The sequence below is a fragment of the Salpingoeca rosetta genome, assembly GCF_000188695.1.
Source record: "Salpingoeca rosetta unplaced genomic scaffold supercont1.9, whole genome shotgun sequence".
Classification (NCBI taxonomy): domain Eukaryota; class Choanoflagellata; order Craspedida; family Salpingoecidae; genus Salpingoeca; species Salpingoeca rosetta.
The window spans coordinates 270,148-280,147 of record NW_004754925.1 but is presented as its reverse complement, the minus strand read 5'-3'; the positions used below and the strand labels follow the sequence as shown (position 1 = coordinate 280,147).

Here is a 10,000-nt window from a genome sequence, read left to right as displayed (position 1 = left end):
GCAAGACACAATCGTCAACACACCACTCAACCGCCATTCAAGCCACCAGTGCACAGCAAACAATGGGGTGAGTGGCGTACCAATGACTTGCTTGTAGAACATGTAGCTGAGGAGAGGCAGCGCGAGGAGGGAGCCAAACTTGTAGGTGAGGAAGCTGGACTCGTCGTGCTTGCCAGCGCTCTCAGCAACATGGGTGGACGCAAAGCGTCGGCCGCCTTGATTTGATGAAGCGAGAACGAAGCAAGCAAGGGTATGTGTGGCAAAAGGACATGTTCATCAGTGCACATGCGTTGGGTGAGCTTGGTGTCTCAGCAGCAGAGCCAATACTATGCGTGGTGTGCTTCCTCTTGTTGCGCGCAAGGCGCGCGCCTCCTCACCCTTGTACTGATTTGAGTTTACACCACAATACACAGCACAGTCAACACACAACCAACACCAACTGCAACAACACAATCAACATCTCACACCACTGCGCACCTGCCAACAGTCGTCGTGCTGCCTGCATCGTGGTTGTTCGTTCAGGTGTTGGATGTAGAAAATATCCACAAATCATTCACCAATTTTCCACATACAGTGCTTGTGTGTGTGTGTGTGTGTGTGTGTGTGTGTGTGTGTGTGTGTGTGTGTGTGTGTGTGTGTGTGTGTGTGTGGCAGCTTGCCTCCCACCACATCTGCAACCACTGACGTGCCTTCTTTGCTTGGTTCCTTGCTCGCTGATGGGCTTCGTTTATGTTAGAAGTAGCGCAGTGGTTGGGCGTTGAGAGGCAACTACCCATCTGCCTGTCTCTCTCTCTCTCTTTGTCTGTCTGCCTGAATGCCTGAAACGGAAGAAGAGGAAGACGAAACACACAACAACGTGCGAGTGCAAAGTATCGAAGTATCAAAGTGGAGTGGGAGAGTGCACAGTGCGTAGTGGGGAGAGGGGGGACAAGGAGAAGAGAATCTGAAGCGAGCAAGGACGTTGCAGACGGAGCAAGAAAAGAAAGAAAGAAAGAAAAAAAAAAAAGAACAGCGCACAGCATTCACAGCATGCAGCAACGGCTGCAACACAGGGAAAAAAAGGAAAAAGAAAAGGGGAATGTCATGACATTTCAACAACACAACACCCAGATCAAGTGTACAGGTGGGAGCGTGAGAATGGAACAACCAAACATGCAAAGAGAACAACCAAATCAGTTGCAACAGCTGCAGTAGCAGCAACCCTCGCATGTCAGAACAACAAAAGCGCAAGGGTTGTGCTGGTTTCGCTATGAGTCCTCGTGTTGACCGCCACCGTGATCAGCACCGCTACCACCGCCATCACCCTCACCGTTACCATCACCATCACCCTCGGCCAAGGGATCATTGGTGCCTGCAGCCGTGCGGCGCCGCAGCTCCAGGTCCCGCACACGCGCACGCGCCTGCTCAAGCTGCTGCGCAACGTTCTGCTCCTATGCACAAACACACACGCACACACACACACATGCACACGCACACGCACACACAAAACGTGAATGACTGCAGTGCTTTGTTGGGGAAGGGGGAGAGAGAACACGAAGGAACCACACACACACACACACACACACACACACACACAACACACACACATGTAGGTGGACGCACCACAGGTGGATGCTGCAGAGCAGCACCGCCATCGTGGCTGCCGTGACTGGTGTGATGGCTGGCATGACTGGTGTGACTGGTGTGACTGGTGTGACTGGTGCCATGGCTGCCGTGACTGGTGTGACTATTGTGGCTGCTGTGATGAAGGCGGATGTGGTCGTCATCATCATCATCGTCGGGCGGTGGGCCCTGCACGGGCTCGCCCATCTGCGCAGTGTCGTACGACATACAGTACTTGCACTGGTGTGATGGGTTGTTGTTTAAGTTGTTGTTGTTTAAGTTGTTGTGTGGTGTATGTATGTGTGAGTAGACAAGCACGAAGAGACGGACATCGAATAACACGCGTACACACACACACAGAGCACATACAGCAGCAGCAGCAGCAGCAGCAGCAGACCTTGTGTCCGAGGGAGTGGAATTTTGCGTACGAGGATCGAGAGCAGTCGCGGCAGCGGATGTGTACATATGTGTTCTTGTACTGTGGCGGCTGTCACCACGCACGCGCGCACACACACACACACCAATAAAGGGGGTGAGGATGTGTGTGCGTGTATGTGATGTGCAATGTGCATGACATGACACACGTCGTTGGAGCATCGTGTCGCAAATCATTCCAAACAACAGCAAAGGCAGAAGAGAAATCACTTCCACACACACACACACACACACATACATACACACACACACATACATACCATGGGCGTTTGTTGAATTTGCTCCTCCAGATGTTTGTATTTGGAGGAGAGGTCGAGAAACGACTGCGTGCACACGGGGCACTTGGACCTGAAGCAACACCACATACACGCACATGTGCGCCAAGGGCACGTGAGTACTAGCATTGACAGGACACGGGCAAGATAAAAGAAAACACACACACAGACACAGATACACACACTCACACACTCACTCAGACACATAGACCATCACACGTGCACATACACGCGCGTGTGCACTCACGTGGTTGAGAGGAGCATACGGTAGCAGCTGTTGTGGAGAAAATGGCCACAGGGCGGCGCAAAGAGCTTTCGCGTGGACGAGTGTAAATGCTGTCAACAAACACACGTGCACAGGACGGCGTCAGTTTGTTCGTGTGCTTGTACACGTCTGTCTGTGTGTGTGTACATCTGTGTGTGTATGTGTGTGTACACATCTGTGTGTTTGTGCACGTTTGTGTTTGTACATCTCTCTCTCTCTCTCTCTGTCTCTCTCTGTCTCTCTGTCTCTCTCTGTCTCTCTGTCTCTCTCTGTCTCTCTCCGTCTCTCTCTCTCTCTCTCTCTCTCTCTCTCTCTCTCTCTGTGTGTCCCTCTCTCTGTCCCTCTCTCTGTGTACGATGCTGCGCAACGAATCAGCGGGCAAACGACGAGCTCACCTCCAAGCAGACGGGGCAGTTGCGATCTGAAAACGGGGGGGGGGGGGGACATGGAGAACAACAGCACATACATACATGAAGGCGTCGGCGTGAGTGCCAGCGTGTGCAAGCAGATGAGCGGCAACAACAGCACCACGGACAATGCAAGAGGGGGGGGGGTGTCAGGTGTAGGACTCACCAGCAGCTTCTTCGACGCACTGCGAAGCGAAATCCGACGTGTGGCAGCACAGAACAGGCAAGCAACCCAAAGGCAACAGCATGAGCTTGCAAGCGCAACGGAGACAAGCATGAACACACACACACACACACACACAGAGAGAGAGAGAGAGAGAGAGAGAGAGAGAGAGAGAGAGAGAGAGAGAGAGAGAGAGAAGAACACACACACACACACACACACACAAAACAGACAAGCACACACACACGCACACAAAACAGACAAGCACACACACACACGCACAAACGCAAACGAAGGGAAACAGCAGACTCACGACGTGCGATGCAAAGCGCTCCCTGGAGTAGCAGACACAGCAGCGGTCGCAGTGTTTGAAGTTGTGCCGACCACCGACACGACAGATGCCACAGCGTGTACAGTGGTACTGCTGCTTGGCTGTGTCGTCATCAAAGAACCTGCATATCGCGCAGAAGTAGTTGCCGAACCTCTGCCCACATCGCATACACGCCTCGCCCACCTGTCGCGACACGTCGTGTTTTTACACACACACACACACACACACACACACACACACACACACACACACACACACACACACACATGCCTGATGAGAGGTGGCACACCAAACCCCTTGTGACCCCCCCCCCCAACACAAGCACAGCAGAAGAAGCAAAACAAAACCAAATGTACAAACAACCACGCATGCAACCGCATGGACACAGAGATACGAACCAGCTGTTCCAATCCACAGGCAGAGCAGCGTAATCGCGTCACTTTGCGACGGTTCAGCTGTTGGCCACAGCCACCGTCTTGATCCTCATCGTCATGGCACCGGCGACACGGCAAGTATCGCTGGCAGCACGGCGACTGTCGGAGCAGGCAGACACAGAGATAGGGGTGGGGGTGGAGTCAGCAACACGTCAACGACACAGGAGAGCATCACACACACACACACACTCACACACACACAGATTCACACGCGCGCACACACAGTCTCTCTCCCCCACATTCGCAGATGCACATTCACAGATGCACACCGATGTACATTCACATGTACACGCACAGACGGAGAACGCACCAGGATTTGACAATGACGCTGGTAGTGGACGCAGCCGTGCCCTGCACCGCCTTCCACATACATGATCCTACTCCACAAAACCTGGTATCGGTCGGTTGGTTGGTTGGTTGCAGGAGTCGAATGTAAATGGCAAACCAAGGCAGCCCCTCAGTTGTTCAGGTGCTCGGCTGCTCGATGTGTGTCAGTTTCTCACACACGCGCCAGACTGGAGCCAGCGAAGCGAGGGCGGCAGCTGTTGTTGTTGTTGTTGTTGTTGTTGTTGTCTGTGTGTGTGTGAATCCGCAACACAAGTCAGAAGGCCGAGGAGGGCGGACACGGCAGCATTCAACACACAACTGTCCAGGTCAGCTTGCTTGCCCACCAGCTCCAGCAAGCAAGCAGCTCAAAGAAGTACTGGTTGGCTTCGCGCAACGTGGTGAACTGGACTGTAGGTGGTGCTGATTATACGAGGAAATCTTCAGCAAATCCTCCCTTTCCATGTTGCGGGTGGACGAGGCGCCCGATTTCTTGCTCAAATGAAGTATAATCTCCATTGTGGTTGAAATGAGCAAAATCTCATATTTGAGGCGTATGCACGAATATGCCCTTTTCCCTGAAATGGAAACAAATAGTGGAAATACCAGGGAAAATGGATGCACTGCGTGCTGATTTGTTGGCAGCGTTGCAAATGCTCTTGGCGAAGGCGCACGCAGTGTGCCTTTTCTTTATCGATCTTCTTCTCCTGAGGCGAGGTGAGCAGATGGCTGGCTCATGCGAGCTGATGAAGGGCAAGAACGCGTGTGTGTGGGAATGAGGGTGGTGGTGTGGTGTCTGAGCCAGATGGAGATGGAGATGGTATGAACAGTGTGCTGACTAGCACATGGCTCATGACACAATGCACCCTGTCACTGTGGCTGTCGCTGTGGCTGTTGTGTCGGTGTGTGTGGGTGTGTGGGTGGGTGTGGTGGAACAAGGACGATGGTGCGCATGCGTGCCGCACACTTATCAACCAACCAACACACACAAACACACATGTGCACATGCATGTAACACATGCGTATTATCAACAACACACCAGACAACCATGCTCACGTGCGCGTTGCTGTCTTGTGTGCTTGTGCTTGGCTTGGTTGCTGCCGTCCACCACAACACAGAGCACCAACCATGCAGATCTTTGTGAAGACCCTCACGGGCAAGACCATCACCCTCGAGGTCGAGCCCTCCGACTCGATCGAGAACGTCAAGGCCAAGATCCAGGACAAGGAGGGTGCGTTGACTGACCCCTCTGCCCTTGCCTTGTGCTGCGTACTGCGACTGGTGTGACAGTGGTGGGCGAAGCAGACACAGCTTGAAGAGCAACCATGGCACATTGCAACCACAACAGCAACAGCAACAACCGCAACCACACGTGTGCGGACACACGAGTGCATACAACCCCAGCATTTCCTGCTGCTGCAACTGTGGCGTGGTGACAGCGACTGTGTGGCGTGTGTTTCATGATGGATGGAGATAACGGCATTAGCGTGACTTGTCAACGTCGACCGTACGGCGATGAGATGGAAGAAGACATTGCCGGGCACGTGCTTTTGTGGCCGCATACTCGCCTTGCACATTCCCGTCACAGCAATGCACCTACGCGACAGTCACCACCGCCAATATGCACCACAACGTATGCGTCCCTTTGTTGCACTCACCCGCTCTCGTTTTTCTTGCTTGGTGTAACACTTCTCAGGTATCCCCCCTGATCAGCAGCGCCTTATCTTCGCCGGTAAGCAGCTCGAGGATGGCCGCACCCTGAGCGACTACAACATCCAGAAGGTGCGCAACTCGCAGCGCGTGCACATTGTGCAAGTGCGTGCGTTTGCGTGGTTTTCTTTGTGCCAGATGTGGCTGTAACTTTTCCTGTGCACATTTCCTGCTTGTCTTCTTGCGTGTCGGGCTTCATGGCTGACTGACTCACGACCTTGCTGCTGTTGCTTGTCGCGTCGGCTGTGTTGCATTCAGGAGTCCACACTGCACCTTGTGCTCCGCCTGCGTGGTGGTGGCAAGAAGCGCAAAAAGAAGAACTACACCACCCCCAAGAAGATCAAGCACAAGCACAAGACCGTACGTTTGTGTGCGTGTGTGAGACTGTGACTGTGAGGGCTGAGAAGTGACAGGCAGATGCGTGTTTTTGTCGGCGTTTATTGGCCATTGATGATGGATGTTATTGTTGTACCCACACCACCACCCAACCTCATCATCGTCACGACCACGACCACCACCACCACTACGACTACGACTACCACGCCTTCTCACACGCCTTTTTTTGTTTCCCACATACAGGTCAAGCTGGCTGCCCTCAAGTACTACAAGGTTGATGGCTCTGGCAAGGTTACCCGTCTGCTCCGCGAGTGCCCCTCTGAGGAGTGCGGTGCTGGTGTCTTCATGGCTGCCCACTTTGACCGCCAGACGTGCGGCAAGTGCGGTCTGACCTACAGGTTCGACGAGAAGCAGGAGGCATAAAGGCGTTGATCAAAGCATCTTCGTCTCGTTGTTGCATATCCCTTGTCTCTCTCGTTGTTGCATATTCCTGTGTACGTCGTCAGCCAATGCGGTGGTGTGGAAGTTGGGGTCCAAAGCAGGGGCGTGCCTGTCTCTGGTTTGGTTGAGTGGTTTTTGGTTGGTGCGGACCTCTGCGTTTCGCATGTTGTGGGCGCGTCAACGGCATTTGGCGCTGTTGCCATTTCATGGCCCGTGTCATCTTTGCCGTCCGTCGCTGCCCTCTGCCTGAGTGCTTCCTCTCCCAAGCAAGGGCAGTGCTTGTCCTGGCTTTTGTCCCTTTCTTCTCGTGCTTCTGCGCCTTTCCTCACTGTGCGAGTGGATGCTCTTTTCTCCCCTCCCCGAATTGCACCCATAAATGTCCATCGCCTTGGGATAAGTCTGATCCGAAACGACAAAGAAAGAGAGAGAGTGTGTGTGTGTGTGGTTGTTGGGTAGGCACTCGAGTGCTAGTGCTGCTGCGCAAAAGGGCTGATACTTTTACTGGGAAAGGAGATGCCGCACACATGCGCGAGCGTCGATGAAGTTATGCGAGCTGTGCATGCGACACGATGCGACGGCGTGATAGAGGACTAGAGGATTGTCGGTCATGCATTGCATCTCGATGGCTCTCCTGGAGAAATTAGGCAGAGAGCTTCCGTTGCGCCGCTTCTTGCTCCTCCTGTTCGTTGTGATCCGGCACGTCAGTGTCCAGGAAGTAGCCGGCCGACGCTGACACCAAGCACAGGCCCATACCGACGCACGCTGCGCACACGCAAGTGAAGCAACGAATGTGTGAAAAAAGGAAGCGAGTCAACGAGCCAAGCAGAAGAAACGTGCGCGCACGACGCGTTGCATGCAGACAAGAATGCATGCACCTGAATCCCTCTTCCTTCCTCTCTTTTCCCAGTGCTGAATTCCTTCCTCGGATTCATCTGCGCTTCCACTAGACTGTAAAGACTAGAAGGCTGCTGTCTCCCTCTCCCTCCTCCTCCCCTCCCACACCCACTTGCGTGTGGACTTACCAATGACGCCGGAGTCGCCGAGCAAGCACGCCGAGCCCGGCTTGAAGGCGCCTGCACCCTCACAGGGCTGGAAGATGCTGGCGTTTGGATGATATTTCAGCTCCCCAATACTCGCTCCAAAGATGAAGAGCCCAAGCACAATCAACCAAACTGCAGGGAAGGGGATGAGGGAGAAGGCGCAGGACATAGGGATGGCGTGTTAAGACGCAGATGGTGAGTTTGAACACGTGGCGACTGGCAGTGTGAGTCCACAATGGGTGATGTGAGGGCAGCTGAGCAAATTGCCATCTCTCCGCAAACAACGACGGTCCAGCCTTCATCCCCTTGCTCAGTGCTTGATTCACTGTCCCACTCGCACAGCAGACAACCTAAGAACCTGAAGTGTTCCAGTACTCACATGCTCCCATCATGAGGTGACGCAGTGCTGGCTTGAAGGAAGGCTTGACAAAGCTGATCAGCGTCAACAGGAACGTGAGCCATGCCAAGAACAAGCCTGTGCCGTAGAACAACGCTGCTGACCTCCAGGACGTCACAGGGATGTCTTGCAACCCAGTGCCTGACGAGGTGTGTGATTGTGTGTGTGTGTGTTATGGTGCTTGCTAGAGTGAGCGCACGAGCATCGAGGCGTGCTTGAGCAAGCGGAATCGAGACACCATCCACTCAACACCCAGCCAAAGCACACAATGAACTTAAACAAAAAAAAAAAAAAAACAGTCGCAGTCAGTCGCGCTTCGCCCCCTCACCCCACCCTCTTCATCGTTATTGGCTCGTACCGTATTGGCCACAGGTTTCCTCGAAACCAACGCGCTGCAAACATGCGTAGACGAGGCCGAGGGAGATGCTGTCGTAGCCCAGGGCCAGGACGGACGACTTGGTCTCCACCCAATACGACGTCACAAACGCCAACGTCAACACCACCGACGTCAACAGCACGAGCACACACCACAGTGCCCTGGAAAACGTTTCACACGCCATGGCTGATCCTCCAAGTACAGCGACGCAGCGGTGCACTCAAGCTGTTGTGTATTGTTGCTGGAAAGTTGCTGCTACTGAGGAGCTGGTTGTGTATCTTGTTAGCTTGTTGCCTCTTGAGTCTGCTTGCTTCCCTTCCCTGTCTCTGTCACAGGTTGCTGCTCCCTTGCTTGCTTGCTTGCTTGCTTCCTTGCTTGCTTGCTTGCTCGGTGTGGAAAGAATGAGAGGCGGCAGGCATCAGCGACAAGCATCAGCGACAAGCGACAAGTGGGAGCTTGCAGGCATCAAACGCAGCACGATGGCGTGCTTGGAATGCGCGTTACGAATTGATTCGTTAAAGAATCATCCAATCGAAGGATCTTGTTGGCTGGTGCTTATGGCTGGTGCTTATGATTCGATGCACAATTTGTGAATCGCCCTTGTCAGCCTCCGCTTTTGCCTGGCGACGCTCACAGTTGCCCACAACTCCCGAAAACGAACCCGTCATCACAAACAACTTCGCCAACCAACCCAGCAAAGAGCCAAGACAACCAGCAGAACGAACGAGCAAACAAACACACAACAAGTCGGACAGTGAGACAGCAACGTGTGCAGGCAGCTAGCTGTGGTGAAGAGGCCACACACCAAGCAAGCGGTGAAAGAGCTGTCAAGAGGAGAGACCGCGAGCGAGGAGTAAAGGGAGAAGACGCAACGCCACAACGACCAGCCACCTCACAAGGGGGACACAAAAGGAGAACCGGTTGTTGCTCCCGTTGACGCTCTCGTCACCCATCGTCGTTGATCGCCACCGCCGTTGAACGCCACCGCCGTCGTTAGCTGCCAGTGTTGGTCGCCATCACGCCGCGTTCACCATGCCCGCAAAGAAGAAGAAGCCAGCAAGCGCCAAGGAGAAGAAGGACGCAAAGCCCTCCAGGCCAACCCGCTGCGGACCAGACTTTGAGTGGCAGGCGCAGCCGAAACTGGTGACTGCAGCAGAGAAGAACGACCTGGATCGCGTGGAGCGGTTGTTGGTGCGCGGTGAGGACCCAAACGAAGCCCTGCATTTCGCCATTGGCAGGGGTCGACTCCAAGTTGCCGAGATGTTGCTCAAAGCCGGCGCTTCCGTGCACACCGAAATCAAGGACGGCGATTACTGGTTGCCTCCACCCGCCCCACCAAAGGAGGTGTGTGTGTATGTGTCTGTGTGTGTGTGTGTGTGTGTGTCTGTGTCTGCGTATCTGTGTGCATGCGTGAGAATGCGAGAGAGAGTGTGTGTGTGCGCGTGTGTGTGTCTGTCTGTCTG

General features: G+C 54.0%; 5 protein-coding genes across 5 annotated transcripts in view; 2 read left to right on the top strand and 3 right to left on the bottom strand.

The window, feature by feature from the left end:
• The window catches only part of PTSG_03966 (uncharacterized protein), a 2,213-nt gene extending 1,680 nt beyond the window's left edge, over window positions 1-533 (bottom strand). The window contains exons 1-2 of the mRNA XM_004994805.1: window positions 478-533; window positions 81-215 (exon numbers count right to left, since the gene is read on the bottom strand). Of these exons, the coding sequence (XP_004994862.1) occupies window positions 81-215; window positions 478-505 (163 nt within the window). The 5' untranslated portion in view covers window positions 506-533. The remainder of the gene's footprint in view (window positions 1-80; window positions 216-477) is intronic.
• A 164-nt stretch (window positions 534-697) lies between these two features.
• On the bottom strand, window positions 698-4,660 carry PTSG_03965 (uncharacterized protein). Its single transcript, XM_004994804.1, has 10 exons — window positions 4,223-4,660; window positions 3,877-4,011; window positions 3,461-3,661; window positions 3,151-3,169; window positions 2,973-2,998; window positions 2,560-2,648; window positions 2,298-2,385; window positions 2,000-2,089; window positions 1,603-1,842; window positions 698-1,430 (listed from the first exon to the last, which is right to left on the bottom strand). Exons 1-10 carry the CDS (start codon window positions 4,283-4,285, stop codon window positions 1,248-1,250), a joined length of 1,134 nt encoding a protein of 377 aa, XP_004994861.1. The 5' UTR covers window positions 4,286-4,660; the 3' UTR covers window positions 698-1,247.
• Window positions 4,661-4,920: 260 nt separating this feature from the next.
• On the top strand, window positions 4,921-7,121 carry PTSG_03964 (ubiquitin). The gene is made up of 5 exons (XM_004994803.1): window positions 4,921-4,953; window positions 5,356-5,468; window positions 5,934-6,019; window positions 6,206-6,307; window positions 6,527-7,121. The coding sequence occupies exons 2-5, from the start codon at window positions 5,366-5,368 to the stop codon at window positions 6,704-6,706; spliced, it is 471 nt and encodes a 156-aa protein (XP_004994860.1). The 5' UTR covers window positions 4,921-4,953; window positions 5,356-5,365; the 3' UTR covers window positions 6,707-7,121.
• Window positions 7,122-7,164: 43 nt separating this feature from the next.
• On the bottom strand, window positions 7,165-9,044 carry PTSG_03963 (uncharacterized protein). Its single transcript, XM_004994802.1, has 4 exons — window positions 8,520-9,044; window positions 8,144-8,302; window positions 7,747-7,896; window positions 7,165-7,486 (listed from the first exon to the last, which is right to left on the bottom strand). The coding sequence occupies exons 1-4, from the start codon at window positions 8,719-8,721 to the stop codon at window positions 7,365-7,367; spliced, it is 633 nt and encodes a 210-aa protein (XP_004994859.1). The 5' UTR covers window positions 8,722-9,044; the 3' UTR covers window positions 7,165-7,364.
• Window positions 9,045-9,186: 142 nt separating this feature from the next.
• Window positions 9,187-10,000, top strand: part of PTSG_03962 (uncharacterized protein) — a 1,460-nt gene continuing 646 nt past the window's right edge. Inside the window, exon 1 of the mRNA XM_004994801.1 lies at window positions 9,187-9,881. Within this exon, the coding sequence (XP_004994858.1) occupies window positions 9,570-9,881 (312 nt within the window). The 5' untranslated portion in view covers window positions 9,187-9,569. The remainder of the gene's footprint in view (window positions 9,882-10,000) is intronic.

Excerpts from the sequence above, each read along its gene's own strand:
- PTSG_03965 (XM_004994804.1), bottom strand. The coding sequence starts at position 4,285 with ATGTATGTGGAAGGCGGTGCAGGGCACGGCTGCGTCCACTACCAGCGT. Across the intron at positions 2,090-2,297 it reads AAATTCAACAAACGCCCATG|CCGCCACAGTACAAGAACAC; the intron begins GTATGTATGTGT and ends GCGTGGTGACAG. Across the intron at positions 1,431-1,602 it reads CTCTGCAGCATCCACCTGTG|GAGCAGAACGTTGCGCAGCA; the intron begins GTGCGTCCACCT and ends GTTTGTGCATAG.
- PTSG_03964 (XM_004994803.1), top strand. The coding sequence starts at position 5,366 with ATGCAGATCTTTGTGAAGACCCTCACGGGCAAGACCATCACCCTCGAG. Across the intron at positions 5,469-5,933 it reads CAAGATCCAGGACAAGGAGG|GTATCCCCCCTGATCAGCAG; the intron begins GTGCGTTGACTG and ends AACACTTCTCAG. Across the intron at positions 6,308-6,526 it reads TCAAGCACAAGCACAAGACC|GTCAAGCTGGCTGCCCTCAA; the intron begins GTACGTTTGTGT and ends TCCCACATACAG.
- PTSG_03963 (XM_004994802.1), bottom strand. The coding sequence starts at position 8,721 with ATGGCGTGTGAAACGTTTTCCAGGGCACTGTGGTGTGTGCTCGTGCTG. Across the intron at positions 7,897-8,143 it reads TCACCTCATGATGGGAGCAT|TTTGGTTGATTGTGCTTGGG; the intron begins GTGAGTACTGGA and ends CCTTCCCTGCAG. Across the intron at positions 7,487-7,746 it reads CGGCGACTCCGGCGTCATTG|CGTGCGTCGGTATGGGCCTG; the intron begins GTAAGTCCACAC and ends GCGTGTGCGCAG.